The 21,135-nt window shown below is 44.8% G+C and overlaps 1 protein-coding gene across 8 annotated transcripts in view; it reads right to left on the bottom strand.

The window, feature by feature from the left end:
* Positions 1–3,730: 3,730 nt before the first annotated feature.
* Positions 3,731–21,135, bottom strand: part of SHQ1 (SHQ1, H/ACA ribonucleoprotein assembly factor) — a 92,097-nt gene continuing 74,692 nt past the window's right edge. For 4 of the 8 annotated variants that reach the window (XM_057706044.1, XM_057706046.1, XM_057706045.1 and 1 more), the window contains one exon: positions 3,731–5,023. In XM_057706044.1, the coding sequence (XP_057562027.1) occupies positions 4,501–5,023 (523 nt within the window). In that variant the 3' untranslated portion in view covers positions 3,731–4,500. Of the gene's footprint in view, positions 5,024–12,608; positions 12,690–17,011; positions 18,869–21,135 lie in introns of those variants that run through there. The other 4 variants (XM_057706048.1, XM_057706052.1, XM_057706050.1 and 1 more) reach the window with 3 other exon arrangements.

Genomic DNA, 21,135 nt, shown 5'->3' with positions numbered 1-21,135 from the left:
TTTCCTCCAGCTTATCTTTTCATGACTTTGGAGAGCAGTCTTCCTTATCTAGGAAACAAACGGCCTCCACGGAGAGCTCAAAACAGCCAAGTCATTTATCTGTCTGACATGTGTTTCCCTGTTTGTTTTTTTCCAGCCTTGAGACAAGAGTTGTGTCAACTGCGGACGGCTGTGCCCCAGTCACTGGAGACGCATGAATCAATTTCCAGCTGCATTTATCACTTGCTGCCTTAAATCAAGTCTAATCAATGCCTCCTTCATTTGGTATGGATTGAAGCTATATATAACACACTCGGAAAACGGGCGGGAAAGGGAGCAGCCCATCCCGAACAGAAACCCCGTCGGGGACTTGGATGGAATGAGGTTAAGGAAACATCTGGAATCTCTGATTTGCTTTCAGGGAGGTGCCCGGCCAGTCACAGAGACTTGTGTTTGTGAAGCTTTAACTTCAGTCTACCTGACGTGCAATGACATTACGTGACAGATCGTTTTATACAAGAGGATGTCTGCGTCTTCCAAGATTTAATAACTAATACAGTTTGAAGAGTTGGTGTATTTTTTAATAGAGCAGCAACTCTAAAGCTGCCTAGAGTTTCCTTCCTATATCGTCTTTCATTTCCATTTCTTTCCGAAGGGTCCCTTTTGTCCCCATTGACTATATGGGTCAATTTCTAGTTACAAGATAGAAAATAAAAATCTTATAACAAAATAGAGATCTCTAGGAGCCCCCTCTGATTTAGAAGAATTTTATAAAGTCTTATGGCTGAGAAAACTTGATCCTTTCCCTCCTATGCCCAATTCCTGGAAACAGAATTTGATCTCTGCAACCCAAATGGATTTTTCACTAGCAGGTGTGAAAACCACCTCCCAGCTGTTCAACCAATTTAGAATGTGGTAGGGAGCAGCCCTGTCTCATTTGTAAATTAATCCCATGCCAGTGAAAGATGATATCAGCCTAGTCCCTGGTACCTAAAACCCATCATGCCTGAAGCAAGGCCCTGCGTCGTTCTTCAAGGATAATGGGAGAGGAGACAGAACACAGAAAAATAGTCAATGATAATGCCCACCCAGAAGATGAGGCAGTGCTGTGATTCACTGATGTAATTAATATTTCTGTCCAATCTACTGAACTGTATAGACTTTTACCACAAGCACGCCTCGGAAGCAGTTAAAAGGGCTCTCGTTTTCCAAGGGCTGGCTCCCCCAGCAACCTGTTGTCAGGTAGCTGAAAAGAGCCCTGTGCAGCTCCTGGAACTGCAACAATAATAATTAACTCTTAGTCTCATTTTAATACTTTCCAGCTGATAAAGTGTTTTGAACATACAGTCTCAACATCCTGTAAGAGGAGCAAGAAAAGTAGTTGTATTCCCATTTCCAAGAGAAGGGAGAGGTTCAGAGGTTGGCATAACCCCGGCAGGCTGCTTGCACCTGAGCTGTTGCTCTGGGACTCAATGTCTCGTCTCCTTGACCCCAAGGCCCTGGTTCTTGCCACTGAGCTGCAACTAGGCAGCTGCTGAGGCCTCCTCCCTGTGCTTTCCCTAACTTTTTATTTTCTTCTTCCATCACCCAGGGTTCTTGGGAAACATATATGGTTATAGGAGATCCCTCGAGTTGCCTGGCAGGTTGTCTAGTTAAAAAAAATATTAAAGGCAGCACTTTTGGGTGTGTTTTGGGTTACAACATGGTATAGTGTTAACTCATCTTAAACAGACAGGGTAACACGATATACCAAATCTCTAACCCTCTGTGAACAAAGAGAAGGTAAAAGAAACACTGCAGACATGGAATCTAAAATTAAGGTACTCACGTTGTCTTTAAAACTCATGAGAGATTTTCAGTGAGTTCCTCTGCTTTGAGGATGTCTGGGTAGGATCATGTTTGCCCATCCTTCAAGGAAGGGAGTATTTCCCCTTGGGATTTTTACACTCAAGACAAGTCTCATCAAAGTAGATCCTCTTTAGATTCCTAAGTAAGGACACAAGGTGATGGAAGGAGAAATTTCCACAGCTTTAAACTTTTCGACAAGAGTGGATTTGCTCAACTTGACGTTAGTAGAAGTAAATGAGGGGAATAACGGACTACGCATTTTCAAACTGGCCTCAGGTCATGTGCTACTGAGAAGAAATGCATTTTCAATGGTCATAGGGATTTTGAAGCTCTCCGGGGAGCCTGAGAAAAGTTGAACACATTCTAACAAAGCTGTTACAGTGTTCAGGAGTTAACATGCATGTCAAATGGCACAGTCACCCCAACCATCCTGTTAATACAAACTGGAATTTAGAGTGGAAATACAAATACTCGCAACCTATACAGACCCAGAGTAAAAGGGATCATACCCTTCCCTGAAATAAAAATGCTACTGAGATGAATACATATCAGATTTCATTTCATTTCCTCCCCAAAGCAAATTGGTTTATTTCATTTGTGCATTCATTCAACAAATATTTATGAAGCACTGAGAACATGGGCACTGATGATTCAGTGGTAACAAGACACGACACAGACATTTCTCCCTAGGAGCTTACACTCAAGTGGGAAAATTCACATTTAAAATATTAATGGAGGCTTACGCTTCCAATCAAGATGGAAGAGTAGGGACCATATCTACTCTCCCTCCTGACATAACCAAAAAAAGAAAAACAGAAATAATACATGAAAGAATGTTTTTCAAGACACTCGACATCAGGCAATGAAAGATGGTGATCCCGAGGGATGGGAAACAAGCCCCAGGGGCAGTCCAAGGGCCTCGCCTACTGCCCTGGAGGACTGTTTAGGCTGCACAGGGAGGGGCAACCCAGACAGAACCAAATGGACTCCGGAGTTCAGGAGACAGAGCTGGGGGCTTGGGGAGTCCAAGGCAGGCAGAGTCTGCAAGACAGAGCACCGGAGAGGAGAGAGCTGCAGAGAACCCCAGATACCTGAAGAAGGTCAAGGACTCACTGAGGAGAGCCTGTAAATGAGGCCAGGAAAGAATCATGTCAAAGGATTAGTGCTCAGCACTCATACAGGTGTCTGTTTCCATCAGCCAGGCTGGAAAACTCATAATCCCCGGGGCATGGGAAAATCGCTCCTTAGGACTGGGAAATAGTTGGTCCTAGACAGAGCACTGTTCCAGACCTGCCTAACAAATTCCAAAAGCAAAACCCACCAGGGTCAAACTATTTCCAAGTAACATAACTGCATCCCAAAGTAAAGCTAAAGGATATTTATAAGAAGACATACCCAGTACCCAACGAGGTAAAATTCACAATGTTTATCCAATCAAAGATTATCAGGCAAGCAAGGATGGACTCAAGTGAGAATTTGTATCTAGAATTTATAAAGAACTCTCCAAACTCAAAAATAGGAAAAGAACCCAGCTTAAAAAAATTGGCAAGAGATTTGAACAGACATTTCACCAAAGATATGTGAATGACAAATACACGTGAAAAGATGCTCAACATAAGAAGTCTTAAAAATGCAAAATAAAACCACACTGAGATACCACTTCACACCTATTAAGATGGTAAAAATGTTAAGAATGGACCACACCAAGTGATGACACCAAGTGATGACAAGGATGGGAAAGAAGAGGAGCTCACACAGGCTGCTGGTGGGCGGGCAAAGTGGTACAGCCACTGTGGAGAACAGTTTGGTGGTTTCTTCAACTGTTAAACATGCACCTACCATACGGCACCATCATTCCACTCCTAGATATTTACCTAAGAGAAATAAAAGCATATGTCCACACAAAGACTTGCACACAAATGTTCATAACAGCTTTATTTGGAATAGCCGAAAGCTGGAAACAACCCAAACGCCCATTTAATGAAACACAACTCAGATATGGGGGAAAAAACCCCCAAATCCTCGATACACACTACATCGATGAATCTCAAAATAATTACACTGGATGAAATAGCCTGATAAAGAAGAGTACATGTTGTATGATTCAATTTATATGAAATTGTAGGAAATGCAAACTAACATACAGTGACAGCAGACTGAGGCTTGCCTGGGGAATGGGCGTGGGTGGCAGGCAGGGGTGGAGGGGGGAGAGGGGTGACAAAGGGGCGGGAGGACACTTGGAGGTGGGGGCTAAGTACAGCATCTCGACTGAGGTGCTGGTTTCATTGGGTGTGTGTATCTGTCAACACTTATCACGCTGTCCTCTTAAGATGTGTGTGGCTTATTGTATGTCCTGCATATCTCGGTAAAGCTATTCAAAATATTAATGGGCTCCACCATCTAGGGATGCTGGCAGAACTACGATTCTCACCTTCAAATATTAATTACACTTTGCTTTTAAAAAAACTTTAGAACTTTATTTTTAAAGGTGAAACAAGAAAACCAACTGGTGTCAACATTAGCTCACTGACAAATAATGACATATACACTAAGGAAAAGTACAAAATCAAAATGAAAAATTATAATTCACTCAACAAAACCGAATCTGACGTAACTCTCAGTGACGAATGAGACCACTCAGAGTCCATCCCCGGGTGTCTGCCGGCCGTCTCCCTACAGCACACTGCCCTCCTGTCCAGCAGCAGAATTCTCGGGCTCGGAAATGTGAACCAAAGTCTCCAGTTGTTCTCCGAGCTCCTGGATCAGGGGCCCAGATGCCCCAGGAGCTCGGGGAGAGGCAAGCGGCTGTCCCTGACCATCATCGGATCCCGGGAAGACCACGCTTCTGCACATCCCACCATTGTCAAGAAGCAGGGCCGCACTGCTGTCCTCAACAAAGGGACCGAGCAATGGATGCTCTGCCCCAGGTTCACCACCTCTGGGCTCCTCCTGTTCCGAGTCGGAGTCCTCAGTCTCAGATGATGCGCTGCTCTCCGATTCCCCCGAATCACTTGTCTCAGAGCTGCAGGAAGGCGTCTGCTGCCCGGAAACGGGACGGGCTCCTGCTTTGGATGCAGCTTCTTCCTCCTGGACCAGAAGTGCTGCTGCCTCTAGTTCCTCCAGTTCTAACCCCAGCTGGGCCTTGGTCAGGGATGCTTTCTTTAAGGCTTCTGCAAGAGCTGCCAACTTCTTGGACCTTGAAAACCATTTTAAGAAGAAATGTTATGACTCTTCATGAACTGGTCTGGGGATAACAGGGTCCACAGCTTAGAGATAACAAAATGCAGTTGGATCCATACTTGATATAGCACACGGGATGACTCCCCAAACAGATCAACGATATACATGGAAAAAAGGAATCAAGTATCACGAGGAAACGTCGGAGATTTCCCTTAAGAGCCTAGAATAAGGAAGGCCTTTCTAACTATGATTCAAAATCCAGAAGCCACAAGAGACAGGCAAAGGTTGATAAATTCAACTAATAAAAATCAACAATTTCGGTAGGGCAAAAAGAAAAAAAAAATCATAAGAGAAGTCAAAAGGCTAATGCAAAATTGAGAAAAATATTTGCGATTCATATCACAAAGCAAGGGCTGGTTCCCCGAACAGAGTGCTTAAAAATGGAGATGATAATCCAATAGGAAAATGGGCAAAAGACACAAGCAGACAATTCTCACAAAAAGAAATACAAATGACTCCTAAATACATGAAAAGATGTTCAACATCTTCAGTCAAATAAGAGAAATACAAATTACAGTGGTGCTGAGATACAGTTTTCATTCATCAGATGGGCAAAAAGCCAAACGTTTGGTAACACTGCCAGCAGGGCTGTGGAGGAAAGGCGCTTTCACACACAGCTGGTGAGAGAGTAAACAGCCATAGTTCTGATGAAGGAGAACCTGGCAATAACTTTCAAAAGTGAAAACGTACATACCCTTGACCCAGCGAAACCACATCTGGAAATGAAACACATATGGTATACGACACAGGTCCAAGGTAATATTTACCACGGCGTTGTTTCTAATACTCCAAAACCAGAGACCCCCAAATGCCCATCAACGTGGTACCGGTCGGCTCAGCTACGGCACATCCACACCAGGCACAGCCTGCAGCTGAGTAACAGACGAGGCTCTCCCGGGGCTGACCCAGATACATATGTATGTGCTGCCTTCTATGTTAAACACACACAAAAAGTAAAGAAATAAAAGCATATCTGTATTTGCCTGTACACTCATCCCTGGACTCTGGGGAGCTACAGAAAACGCTGATATTTACGTGAAGGGGGCACTGCAGGAGCTGGAAAGAGAGAGGATGACGGTGACCACACTTCTCACACTTTTAAGAGCCATGATAAACACTTTCGACAACACACGATGACGTTCCCCAAACCTCGCTGCACTTGCTCCTAATGGCAACCCCATGAATCAGCTTTGTTTTTATCCCCACGTGACAGATGACGAAACAGAAGCTTGGAGGGGTTGAGAGCCCAGCTGAAGTTCGCCCTGCTGACCGAGGGGCCGTCAGGTCGGGCAGCAAGGTCTCTGAGCTCCCGCGCTCTCTCTCCTCCACCACAGGGCCTCCCGGGGATCCACAGGCTCCGAAAAGTTTCCCTTCCTAAGCCCACATTCTTGACTCCTTCCCAATTTGGTGCCATTCAGCACCTTCCAAAGCAGCAAGTTCTGGCTTGCACAAGGTCCCGAATTCTCCAAAGAAACTAGGACTGGTCTTTAGCTCAGCAATCTGAAATGGAGTATACATCTAAGCTTTACCTACAGAGGTTGTTGAATCCGAGGAAGAAAAAACGTGAACGATTTTTGTGGATGTTGGTGAACACCACAGATATATGTACGCAAGTTAAAACGATTCAGCTCTTTGCTAACGTCTAGCACAAAAATATTACATCTGTCACATATAACCATGAAATCTGCCACTTCAAAGCTCCTCGCCGGTAATCTTGGCTCTTTGCACAAAGCATCCCTCACAACGCTGGGACTAAAAAGTGTCAACTCTAACAGGCAGGAAAGCGGCAAGGATGAGGCATGTGACCCCAATGGAAACGTGTGCCTCTGAGCAGCTGAGGGGACGCTGTATCCTTCAGGGAAACGTTTGTCTCTCACGTTTAGCGCTGTATTATGTTTAAAGTGACCCATTTATATAATGTGTGTAAAAAAATGGATTATATGTTGATTTTTTTTATTCCTTGCCACCCTGATTTATCTCTGTTTCTCATGACCCTGCTTTTACTATCTCGGGCTGTCTAGTTTCCCAGCTAGATATTAATTGATATTAAATTGATATTACTGATATTGAACTTCTGACAGAAACTTTACAGAAGCATTTTGACTGCTCAAAGAATGCTGGGATAAAAAAAAAAAACTAATTAAAATTTTCAAAATATCACTGGTGTAGAATATGACCCAACAGCCTGAGGAATGAAAGTTGGGTTTGTTTCTATTCAATTATTTTACACAGATAACTTAGCAGTCACTGTTCACAGAAAAGGAAATTATTCCTTTGGAGAAAAAAACTAAGCCACGAAAGAGCAGCCTTTTTGTTCTTTCAAACACTGTCACAATTGGAGTTGGTTCTAAGTCTGCCACTCCTTGTAAATTCTAGAATCTAACTCTGTAATGGCCTTTCCATTTCAGAAAGCACCTCATTTAACGCAGTTAGTGGTTTTTCACTGTCACACTCAAAACAGACCAGGCTAGGTCATGTCAAAAAGCCTTGTCAAATGACATTATTAGTTAACCAGAATGCTTACAAAAAGCAGGTACATGTGGATATACTCAATGAACACATATGCTGAGTTACTAGTTGTGCTTATAGTATACATTTTACATCTAAGTAAAGAACTCCTACCTGTTAAGATGCATTCATTACGGAGTGAAGAGATTCAGCATTTAAAAGATACATGATAGATCATACTCATGTCATATTTTAATAAAATTATATTCAACACAGATTTTTCTTAGGAAATTTTCGGAAATGTAATCCTGCCATGTAACTTAAAAAAAACAAACAAAAAAAAACCCCCAAAACCCTTCCATTCTCTTTATGTGTGTGAAAAATATCCTACTTGGAGGAATTTTTTTTTTAAATTAAAGATTGCCTTCTGACAAGTTACAGTAAATCCAACCACTGTGAAAGAGTAATAGTAACAGCTGAGGGTGCATGCCTTTACCGTGGCTAAGCTGATATAAAATTTCCTCAATTATTTTATGTTTGGTGACTAAATTTAGGGAGAAAAAAAAAATAAAGGGAACCGTAGCCTTATGAAACAGCCATAACAAAGTGCAAAAGGAGCCCTGAAATGTAGGGGAAAGAAAACTAGGTATAAATAGAAAGCATACATCCTGTTTCTTGCTGTAGAGTTTTGTCTCAAACTATCAATCAACTTTTCACCACTTCCTGCAATAGCAGGTCTACTATAAATCTCGTAGTAACTGACTAGGTTTCATTTCCTCTGCCAAAACCTGCTAACCTGCCAGGCGTGACATACTGACACTGGAGCCAGCAACCGATAATGTAGGACAGGACTCCAGCGAGGCCACTCCAGACACACTTCATACTGGATGATGGAATACGCTGACTTGGCCTTTTAATTTCAAAGCGCACGCGCGTGCACACACACACCCCCTCAGGTTCTTTCTGGGAACAAACAGTATATCAACCTTATTTTTAAAAAGCAATGATGATAATGACATATGATCATACTCTGCTGAAAAAAACCGGTTCCAAACTTCAGACTCCCCTGCCCAAAATACATTTATGCAGCCTGATCTAAATGAAAGCTAATGGGTTAGCTTCAGGTGGAAGTTGCTAGTGAAACTCTTCTCTGAAAACTGCCATGAAAGACAAATACCAACTGATGCACAGGTGAACACAGAACTGCCTGTCCTTACTCTGTAAGAGTAACAAACATTTCCAGCTCAGTCACTAACAGAAACAACTGATCTCTCTGAACAAGAAACTACTGATTTAATACAGAAAATACTGCAAGGTAAGAGTCATTCAGGTCATATTGAGTTTGGGCCAATGAAATAATTTTTCATCCTATTTTCAACTTGACTTAATACCATTCTTTTGGGCTGGATTATGAAAAACAACACCTAGTCCATGGATCATTAGAATGATTTTCTGGAAAATCCCTGTATTAGTTTCCAGTGGCTGTCATAAGAAACTACCACAAACTGGGTGGCTTAAAGCAACAGAAATTTGTCCTCTCACAGTTCTAGAGGCTACAAGTCCAAGATCAAGGTATCAGCAGGGCTGCTTCCTTCTGAGGGCCCTGAGGGCAGAATCTGTTCCATGCCCTTCTCTTAGCTTCTCAAGCTTCCTTGGCTTGTAGACACATCACTCTAAGCTCTGCTTCTGTCACCATCTGGCGTTCTCTGTGAGTCTGCTTCTTCACATGGCTGTCTTCCCTCTGGATGTGTCTCTGAGTCTCTTCTCCTCATAAGAATACCAGTCATATTGAATTAAGGGCCTATCCTACACCAGTATGATCTCATCTTAACAATTAGTTACATCTACAACAACCCTATTTCCAAATAAAGTCCCATTCTAGAGTTCTGAGAAGGATATAAATGAGGTGGGGGGGGCACTATCCAACCCAGTGCAGCCTGTCTTCTATAGATATTCACCCATCTCAACATTCCCACAGTCTCAATCCATTCCAACATCCATTCTAGGTCCAAAATCCCATCTCAGCACAATCCGGTTTAGGTGAGACTCCAGGTATGCTCCATCCTAGGGTAAAATTCCTCTCTGTCCGCACACCTGTTGCCAAAATACAATGGTTGGACAGGTGTAGAAACAATGCTCCCATTTCAGAAAGGAGTCACCAGTCCAAAGCAAGTTCACAACGCACAGGTCAAATTCCATTAGGCTCGATGCTCTGTCCTCTGGGCCCACCACCAGCATGGAAGCTCCACCCACTCTGGCCTCCACATCCGTGGTTCTGCCCTCGGAGTCATTCTTCCTTCACTGTCCCCCGTCTCTGCCCTTTCCAGTCCAGGCTGGCCATTTTTCTGCTGGTACAACATTCTCAGAAGGCTTGTCAGTCCTCTGTGAGCGCTAAGGGGATCCACACCATTAGACGAGAGGGTTCTCTACACGTGCTTCCTGGATGAGCCCCTCCATTCCTGATTGCTGAGTGGATCCATAAACCACACGCTTAACCTCTTTAGCCAAACGCTGTCCAGCCATGCCCGAGGCCCCATTTCCAGGGCACAGCTATCCGGACAGGCTGAGAAGTTTCCAAATCATCAGGTGCTGGATCCTTTTTACTCAGCAATTCCTTCCTCCATTTCTCATTACTTTCTTTCATTCTATTCCAGGCAACAAGGAGAAACCAGGTGGCATCTTTTTCCTTTATTTATTTATTTGGTTGTGCTGGGTCTTAATTGCAGCAGGTGGGGTCCTTCGTTAAGGCAGGTGGACTCCTTAATTGCAGCTTGTCATCTCCTTAGTTGTGGCAGGTAGGCTCCTTAGTTGCAGCAGGCAGGATCCTTAGTTGTGGCTCACCAGCTCCTTAGCTGCAGCACGTGGACTCCTTGGTTGCTGCACACGGGCTCCTTGGCTGTGGCAGGAGGGCTCCTCAGTTGTGGTTCACTGGCTCTTTAGTTGCAGCCTGCTGGCTCCTTAGTTGCAGCAGGTGGGCTCCTTAGTTGTGGCAAGTGGGCTCCTTAGCTGCAGCTCACTGGCTCTTTAACTGCAGCTTGCTGGCTCCTTAGTTGTGGCAGGCGGGCTCCTTAGTTGAGGAAGGTGGGCTCCTTAGTTGCAGCCTGCTGGCTCCTTAGTTGCAGCACATGGGCTCTTTAGTTGTGGCACGCAGACTCTTAGTTGCAGTATGCATGTGGGATCTAGCTCCCTGACCAGGGATAGAATTCAGGCCCCCTGCATTGGAAGCACAGAGTTTTATCCACTGCACCACCAGGGAAGCCCCCAGGCTGCATCCTTAACACTGCAGAAATTTCCTCAATTAAATGCCCAAGTTCTTCCTCCTAAATTCTACTCTCCACACTGAATGGCAAACACAACACAGCCAAGTTCTCTGCCTTTATAACAAGGATCATCTCTCCTCCAGTTTCCAATAACACGTTCTTCTTTTCCAACTGAGACCTGACTAGAAGTACCTTTCACATTCCTATTTCTAGCACCATTCTGTCTGTGATGATATATACATATATTTTTTTTCTAAAACTACAGAGGTTTTCTTTGTAGCTCTCCTCATTTCTTTCATGAGATTCACCTTTAATGTCCGTATTTCTACCACATACCTCTTTAAGGCAATCTAAGATTCTTCCATCATGTACCCCAAAACCTTCCAGCCTCTACCCATGACCCAATTCCAAAGCCACTCCAACAATTTCAGGTACCTGTTACAGCAGCACCCCACTCACAGTATGAAAATCTGTATTAATTTCCTAGGGCTGCCGTAACAAACCGTCACAAAGTGATGGCTTAAGACAACAGAAATTGATCCTCTCATAGCTCTACAGGCTAGAAGTCCAAAATCAAGGTGCTGACAGGGTTGGTTCCTCCCGGGGGCTCCGAGGGAGCAATCTGTTCCATGCCTTTCTCTTAGCCTCCGGTGCTGCCAGGAATCCTTGGCGTTCTTTGGCTTGTAGACACATCGCTCCACGCGCTGTCACCACATGGTGTTCTCTCTGTGTGTCTGTTTCCTCACAAGGCTGTCTTCCTTCTGGATGTGCCTCTGTGGCTCTTCTCTCCTTATAAGGACACCAGTCATATTGGATTAAAGGGTCATCCTACTCCAGCATGACCTCATCCTAACAATTAACTACATCTGCAACAACCCTATTTCCAAATAAGGTCACATTCTAAGGTTTTGGAAAGGATGTGAATTTTGAAAGGATGGGCTCCAAAAATAGTACAGCCCCCACAGCTGTGACAGAGAGTGGAGGTGCTCATTAATGGAGGATAATTAAGACCACAAAAGAACATTTAAAGCAAATTAACGTAAAATAGAAGCCAAAATTTAATAGTAAATAGTGATTAAAAAAGATGAAGATCTCACCTTAAGACGTAATTACACAAATAAGTTTAGAAAATATTTAACAATATTAATATCTAAGTTTTAATTACAACTAGGCACTAATTCCCAAAATAAAGAATGAACCAAATAAAATTGTATTTGTAACTGTACTAAGAAAATTCTATTATAGTATCTACTACATGACATTCCTCACTTCCAGTTGGTCTTTTGGAGCAGAATCGTAATTTTTACAAATAATCACCACGGCATCATCAGTTCATGGGCCCTTCAATCATGTGACACTCAAATCAATGCTTTAATAGTCAAAGACTTTCCACTCCTGTCAGTGTTATTGTAGAGTTTTCTTCTTCAACTGTTACTAATCCCACACATCCAAGCCTCACCGTCGGTGGTCCTGAGTGTGGTTGAAGCTGCTTTTCACTGCCTTTGCGAAATCCTCGACCTTTTGCTCAATCCGCAATTTATTTGCACTGTACAATATCAACCATCATCAAGATGTCAAAGAACAAAAACACTGGCAGGAAGGGTGGTGAAGACTCTAGGAAGGAGAGTGATGTGCTAGAATGGGGACTACATTTCTTAAATGGTTTGATCTGTAGTGAGTATTTCTGTGTGTTGACTATCGCCACTTCTCTTCGTAAGTTTCTAAGTGCAGATGACATATATGTGGTGTACACTAGATACACACACACACACATTTTCAGAGCTAAGTAAAAGAGTTTATATAAAACGAAGTTGCTATGGCAATCGTACGTACTGAAGAGGATGCCTCTAGCAGGTGAACTGAGGTTTATCCACATCCAGAGACGCTACCACTGGCTTCGTCACTGGTATCCACCTAAGAAGGGTACGATGAGGATGACAAGTAGATTAAGAAGGGCACAATGTCCGTAAAGAACTGTCTGAAGGAAACACACTCCATCCTGTCCTTGAAACCGTTCTGCATTTATAGCACACCGAACCCATCAGCACAGAGTCTCAAGTTTGCCACATTTCCCTCTAGGCCCCCCACACCCCAGCAGAACTGCATTGGCTGAAATATGCTTCACTAAAATCCCCAAAGCAAGCGTTCAGAGCCGATTTCAAAACTGACCCCATGAAACTCTTGGAATTCTGTCAACTGGAAAGGTCTCCCTTTCCACGCCAGCAGCGATGCAGCTCCAATCTGTGATCCACCTGCGTGATGGCACCGACCTGTAGCTTCTTCTTGCCTCCATTTCCATTTTGTCACTACCTTTCTTTTCCCTTCTTTTACCCCACCTTTAATTAGGTCATCTTGTTCTGTACATACAGAGATGCTTTAAATAATTTCTGGTACAAGGCAGGAAATAAGTAATCTATCAGTGAACCCAAATAACTGGCTGAGTAAAACAAACAATGACAACAACAAAAGACCTTTGCTGGGTAGAAAAGGATATGAGAAAATGGGGACTGCAGGCCCAAGGTGGAGACAAACACCTCTCTTCAATCCATCTTCTTCTCTAAAATTATTCCATGAAGCACATTTAGGGTATGTCCGATTTGCACAATTCTGACAATATCTCTACCTTTCATCCATGTGAAAAGGGCAGACCGTGTTGTTTAACCACAGAGGTGTAGTATTTTGACCTATTAACTGTTCAGATGAAATGGCTATTTGGATACCATTAAACTAAGTAGAGGCCAGTCAACTAAAGGCAGAAGGCATTACTAAGGAGGAGGTAGCAGAAGGAAGGTGTTCTGTTTGAAATGCGGCCCCCACAAGGATATGTTCAAGTCCTCACCCCCAGAACCTGTTAGTGTGACCTCAGTTGGGGAAACAGGGTCTTTACAAATGTTATCAAGTCAAGATGAGGTCATATTGGGTTAGAGTGAGCCCTAAACCCAATGACTTAGCAGAGACTGGTGTCCTTATAAGAACATCATATGAAGACACGAGGACATACCACGTGGTAATGGTGGCAGAGACTGGAGTGCGGTGTCTACAAGCCAAGGCATGTCAAGGGTGGCTGGCGACCCCAGGAAGCTCGGAGAGGGGCCCGGAACAGGGTCTCCCTCAAGCCTCCAGAAGGAACCAGCCCTGCTGACACCTTCATTATGGACTTCTCACCTCCAAAACTGTGAGAGAATAAATTTCTGCTCTTTTAAGCCATCCAATTTGTGGTCATTCGTTATCACAGCCCAAGGAAACTAATACAGAGGCAGATACTAGAATCAAGATCTTTGGAGCCACAAAGATATTAAAAGGCATCTCAGACAAGTTCCTGATTTTACAAATGAAACAATGATACCACCAAGAATATCAGCAGCGAGGCACAGAAAAGTTTCCTTCGCCTAATAAAGCGCAGGGAACGGATCAGTGTGTTTCTAGTTTCTGAGTCTACAAAGCTACGTACGCTTTTACACTTCTCCATGATCACCATGATGTTCGCCTGTTTAAAACCTGCAGCGGCTTCCAGAACACTCAGGACAAAATCCAACCCTCCCCAGTGAGGACGAGGCCCTACAGGACCTGGCCCCGGGCCTTTCTGCCTCTCAGCGGCGTCACCCACCATTTGTGTCCAGGTCACGGTGCTCTGGCTCCACTCACCACCCTCCCTCCATCAAAAGGACAAAATGATGTATTCTCTCCTCAAGGCCCTTGCACATGCACCCTCTTTCTGGAACATTATTCCCCCAAGTCTTCCCTGGCTGGATCCTCCTCATTCAGTACTCAGCTGAAGTTCCCCTCAGAGAGTCGTGCGAGAAGTGTCCACTTAAAGCAATGCTTTCCAAGCTGTTTCAAGCCCTGGGACACACAGAAAACAGTCTCCGTCTGCGTGGTGCAGAAGTACACTGTCCGGGCTGGCTCGCATCCCACCTGCCACCCTGAAGGCTGAGACGGTCGTTACCTCCATTCCCCCGAAACCCACCTGTGGTGCCGCGAACCACCGGCTGGGATGCTCTGTCCCTTGCCCTCCAACTTCTTACACCGAAACTGACTACTGTGAACTTGGCATTCTAGGAGAGTTCTGAGGTCTACAGAAGTGAAAGTTCTGGCCACGTTTTCAAACATGTCCTTTCTGTCTCCACTTTCCCATCTTGAAAGCAGAAGGAAAATGACTGCTCCCAAACTTCCTGGCACACTCGAAGGAAGAAAGACTGGGGCAAGTGATTTGATGTGTTTATTTCTTTGTAAGCTTGTTTTCAATGCTACAATTTTCCCTGGTTACAAAATAGGAAGTTTGTGCACTATGTTGTTTTCACAATACTGAGACAGGAAAATACTCAAGTGCTGGAACGTTCACCACACACACATGCTGCAGCATGCAGCTCTTAGAATTACTATGGAAGGTGAGGACTTTGAAAGTTCAGAATATCTATTTGCTTACACGTATAATGCTCAATGAAATATCTTCTCCAATGCGTATTGCAACGGCATGAATCACTTAGAACCATTCTGCGGTTTCTTAATGATGATCTTGTTCTACCAAATGAGTGACAGCCATGCACTGCCTGCTCCCTGGTGTGGGGTTTCTGGAATTATTAAATGTCTGACATATCACACACGCTCTGCCTCTTCCCACGCACTCTGAACCACAGTTAACACACTCTCTAGAGAGAGCTGGGAGCCTCTGCTTTCCAACACGATCTGACACAGTTATGGAACAGACAGCCCCCCACGAGGGCCGGTCACGATGCTGAGTGGCCAGCTCCGGGGGCAGGCCCACGGGACCCTCCTGTGTTCATTCTTGCCCAGCAGGACTCCACGTTACGCCAACCACTGGCACAGCTCGCTGACGTGGTAAGGGCAGCGCTTTAACGTGTCTCCCTGTGTGGGGAAGTCAGACCCAGGGGCCGCAGCATTCGGCTCCTTCCTAGATGCAATTCCCTGGGTTTTCCTTGTGGGACCGGGGAGGGCTACACCCCAACAGGGAGTCTGCAGGCAGCCGTGCAGAAGGGACTGCTCAGCAGAGGCAAGAGGGAAGTGCTCTGAAGATATGCCCACCGGTAATAGACTCAACATCCAGTCTCCCCAGTCCCCACGCCATACTCCTTACAAGGTCACATGACCAGCTGGAAGCCTTTTTAGGATTTAATGCTCTCAGACCAATGTGTCAGGAGACTTTATTAAAGGTGCCCCCAGAGAGACCTTTAAAAATGGACACTGAGTTCGATTCCTCACCAAAATAACACTGAATAGATGAAGCCTCATGCAAAAGAGTACACACCGTATTATTTCAGTTGTACAACGTGCCAAAGCAGGCCAAACCAGTGGACGGTGCCAGAAGGGAGAAGGTACGAGGGGCTGCTGGGCGGTCTGAGGCGCAGTTCTTGACTTCGGTGATAGCCATACAGGTGTTTCACTTCATCCAAATGCATTATGTGTGTACTTTTCACCTGTGTGTACTTCAACACAGAGCAGTCCAAAATAAGTAAACAAGCAAACAAACAAACACAAATCCTGGAAAAGAAGTCTCAGGCTTCTGAACATTTGCTCAGGCAAAGGGGAGCAGAGCCAGAGAGAGGAGGACGCAGAGGGTCACGGGGATACCTCTGGTTTCCTCGGGGCCAGTGTCAAGACTTCTAATACAACGCTCCTCATCTCAAATTTCTTTTTAAAAGGCATGGCACGTTCTACCAAACACAAAGAGAATCTCAAAATATGCCTGGAGAAAGATCCATTACTCATCTCTTTCAACGAGCACACTCTACACAGAAAGCTGTTCTTTGCAGGAGCACACAGTTCACTGCTGTGGAGGTGATCCCTGGTTAAGGCACTGTCTGTGTGTTATTTCAAATACCATCTTTAAAGCATCCCTCCGCCCCACCACCACCCCCAACAGGGCATTCGATCCACAGACCAACCCTGGTCCTTTCTCAAGTAAGAATAAAATAGAATTTCTATTACTTTTCCTTTTAATACTTTTTCCAACTCTCCAATACTTCATCTTTCCCATCAAACACCTGAAAACGAGCCACCAGGAATTTTTCCATCACTTGTATGATTATTTTCCTCAAAGTTAGCAATTTTATGTAATTTGTGTACTATACAGTGAAGCTTGCTTTCTCAAAACAGATAGGGTTTGTTTGTTTGTTTGTTTAATGAGCATAAAGGTTTATAATATCCCAGACTATACTTTCCAATTAAAATTTATACAGGAGGGGGAGGAGTCAAGGAAGGGAGGGAATACGGGGATATGTGTATAAAAACAGATGATTGAACTTGGTGTACCCCCCCCAAAAAAAAATTAATTAAAAAAAAAAATTTATACAGGAACCCAAAAAACTCTTCCCCCTAGGGACAGAAAAAGGACAACTAGATTCAGTTTTCAAGTGCTTCATTCTTCTTTATTATTATTATTACTAGTGGAAAAGAACTAGATGGGAAAAAATTTTTTTGGCTGTTCTCTGTCACTTGGGGTTCTTCAGCTTTGAACTTTTTTTTTTAACAGAAGAGTATGTTTTACAAACACATTTCTCTGTGAAATGAGAGACGATTTGCACATTACGGTCAGTGTTTCAAAGAAGTTCTGAAATTCAAGGAATCTCTGTTTCTAATAAACGCCACCCAGGTGATACGTGGACGTGTAGATATAATATTCACATTTCTAATATTTATGGTAAAATCTCAAGTTAATCAGCCCCTTCGTTTTTACGATTTAAGCTTCCTACTCACAAAAAGAACTCTTCTCACCACTCTCCCGACCTGCCCTGGGGCTTTACCCTACACGTTGTCCCCTGGGAGTGAAGTCGCCTGATCATCTCGCTTCACTGTCCCCCCGTCGGCCAGGCCACAATCATTCACGCCTCCGGCTCACTTGCTTCTAAATAAACTGTCAATTTCCTCACAAAATTTCTACGGAAAATCCCTAAATCTTCTCCAGGTGAACAATGCCCCGTCTGAAACTCTCAGACCTACACGAGTTCCAAAATTCCAGTTCTGCACGGGTGGTTCGGTGGTAGAATTCTCACCTGCCCCTCGCCCCCTAAACTGCCAGTCTGTTGGCTTGACACGTCAGACCTGTAGTGTTATACAATGCGTCACCCAGCACCCCAGCAGCAACCGCTCATCAAATACACGAACATTTCTATAGCAAAATGTATGGTTAAGTCGCTCGAAGTGGGATAAACAGCCTCATGTCACCAGATGAAAGTAGGTTAGTCAGGTTGTGCTGTCCACTGCCCTGGAAATACTTCCGCTTTCAGAACTTTCTGGGTTTCAGAACTGAGGTCAAGGGTGGTGGACCAGGACCAGAGGAAAGGCAGACTGAGCTGCAGCGTTTCAGCTCAAGTGCCCAGGTCCAAGGTCAGTCTTTTGACAAGTATTTACTGACCACCTACTATGTGCCAGGTTTGGTGAATACAAAACGCAGTCTTTGCTCTGAAGATCAGATCATCTTAGTCTGTGGTCAGCAAGGAAGAAGCCATCCTACCGCAGTGAAGGACGCCTACAAGAAGGATCAGTCTCGGGTGCCCTGGGCAGTGAGGAGACAGTCTGCTCCCACGTACAATTCCACATGAAAACCATTCTGCATCTTAAAATAAGAGCGGGAAGTCCACCAAAATCCCAATTCAGCCTAGGTTGATGACTTCAATGCTTCTCTTGAAATTTTCAAATACCAGACTCTTTGAGAGAAGCAACACAGAGGTTTCTTCTCTTCTGTCCCTGCTGTGCTGGTCTGTACACCAATGTTTACAAGCTTTATTATTCACAAATTCCATATTGGTAAACCCGACCACCTGCCAAAATTATTCTGTAACCTCAAAATCAATACTCCTCAGCACTGTGTGGTCATTCACAGAGACACAGAGAGCAGTGAGCATCTTCAACCGTCCGACGCACATGTTCCCAGTTGAGGTATGACAGGATGCGGCTCTGCCTTCTTCTTTCAGTTTTTATACTGTAAAAATGGGTCTTTCTTCATGGTCAGTTTAAGTGCCACGTATTTTGTATTTGGAGGCTTTCTGTTGATGATTTCCCTGTATAACACAGCCCCCAAGCTCAGTGCTGAATTGCTGTCTAGTGCTCTTAAGTGCCCGAAGGCTAGAATGTGTCTGATGGAGAAAACACATGTGTTAGATAAGCTTTGTTCAGGCATGAGTTACAGTGCTGTTGGCCGCGAGTTCACTGTGAATGAATCAATAATACAGAGGAAATAAGGTGTCTTTAAACAGAAACACTAATAAGACAAAGCTATGTACTGATTGGTTGATTAAAATGCTGTGATTAGAGGCTCACAAGAAACTAACCCTGTATTTTGATGGTTGAAAGTTTGCTAATTCAGTGTCTGCATCAACTTTATAGACCATAACTGCTGGGAAAAATGAAAAGCGACTGTAATTTGGTACTGGCCACAAGACCAGAAGAGGGGCAACCATTTCCAGTTTGGAATGGAGGGGACAAGGAGAAGACCGTGGAGAAAGTTTCCTATTATACAACAGTCACCTAAACCGAAATGTTCTCAAGAACTATGAGGAGCTGTCCAGGACAGAAAAGTGGAAAGGTTTTAGCGACATGGGAAGGTTTTAGCAACGTGGGAACCGTGGCATCACAGTACAAGGCCAAAGGCACCATTAGGTCCATGGCTCCATCCTCAGACCACGGGACAGGCTGACTGCATTCCACAAGGACTATCCTGGAATGTGGCAGGAAGGAGAGATGCATGTAAGATGGTCTATTTATGAGAGACCTAGACTCTCGGGACACAAATTCCACAATGCCCATGGTTTCGGGTCCTCCTTTCCGGCTCCCCCCATTAAGTCTTCCAGGACAGTAACGTTTATAAAAGCATGGAGAGCTTTGAGAGTGAGCCAGGAGCCGCCAGCTTCTCCACCGCGAGAGCTGCCTTCTAACCCCAATCCAGGCTCCTGTCAAGACCAGCTTGGTCAGTGGCTCAGCGCACACACACCACACCCTGCTGGGCACAACCACCTCTCGAGTGCAGGGAATGGATGTAAAAGTCCGCTCGGGCTTGGAGTATTCAATGAATGCCTTAAGAAGCCTTGGATTTGAAAGCCAGACGGACAGCACTGCTGACGCGCGTTCATCTACAGAAAATCAGAATTGGGGAAGGCCAATTTTCTTAATGCTTATGTTCTCTCGAAAAACTAGTTCAACTAAAGTGAAAAGCATTTGTCTATCAGAACATCCTTAAGTGACAGTCCCTAGCCTAGCCAAGGGGAATTTTAAAATAGTTTTAATAAAGGTAATTGATATCAATGACTCATATTTAGTTTCTCTCCTTAATAAAGCCTTGCTACTTAAACTGAAGTCCCTGGACCGGCAGCAGCAGTGTCACCCCAGGACTTGTTAAAACTGCAAAATCCCAGGCCCTAGGCCAGACCCCTGCATCAGAATCTGCATTTTAACAAGCCCCCAGGGGCCCTGTGTGCTCAGTGAAGTCTGAGAGGCACTGCTTCAGACAGCTGTGACCGTATCGGAGCGAGGATGACGACCACCTCACACTTTACTGCTCTCAACGTCGCTGCCTCAACCTGGGAGGGCGTGAGGCTCTCCCCCACTCCTGGGTCAGCTCCTGAGGGCTACGCATCTGCTATCCCTTCACACGTTCCGGAAAGGGTGGCCTGACTCTGCCCCAGCCCGCTCTCACCCAGAGCATAAATGTGAAGCTTCAGCCCGCAGCCGCTCAGCGACCTTGGCTCCAGGTCAGTGGTGCGAGGAGCCCTTCTCTAACAGTCCTTGGGCTCGAGAGTTCTCTCCGTGGCCTTTCTTCTAGGCCAGCTTGATCCTGAGGCTCATTCCCAGAAACATCTTATCCCCCAGCCCTGATTCTACAAAGCTGGGACCAGCTGCTTTCTTGGACAAGATCTTCAACCTCTGCAGGGACCTCTCCCAAGGCCAGGCTCCCGAAATCTGCCCCGAACCCTCTCCCGTCCATGTAGGCCCCACCCCTTGCCTGCACCCCCTGCACCCCCCCGACCTCCACCCATTACTTCCTTACCTCTGCGTATGGGACCCTCCTACAAGCAATCTCCACCTCCAGGTCTCACTGAAACAATGCAGCAGTTGCATTTTCTGTTCATTCATTCATTCAGTAAACACGTACTGAAAGTACTAGGTGCCCAAGCACTGAGCGAAACAGATGAGGGACCCTCATGCTCATGGAGCTTATGCTCTTGTGGAGGAAAAGGTAGACAATAAACAGAAACTAAGTACATACAGAGTGTGCTAGATGGTGTAAGTGCAATGGAAAAAAACAGCTGAAAAGTGGCCCAGGAGTGCTAAGGGAAGAAGGGGTTCAATTTTTTTCAGTGTTTAAAGAAAGGTGACAAAAAGGACCAAATACATTAAATAGCCTGAA

Source organism: Hippopotamus amphibius, chromosome 13, assembly GCF_030028045.1.
Source record: "Hippopotamus amphibius kiboko isolate mHipAmp2 chromosome 13, mHipAmp2.hap2, whole genome shotgun sequence".
Classification (NCBI taxonomy): domain Eukaryota; kingdom Metazoa; phylum Chordata; class Mammalia; order Artiodactyla; family Hippopotamidae; genus Hippopotamus; species Hippopotamus amphibius.
The sequence above is the reverse complement of the archived record's forward strand: the minus strand, read 5'-3'. Positions and strand labels throughout refer to the sequence as shown.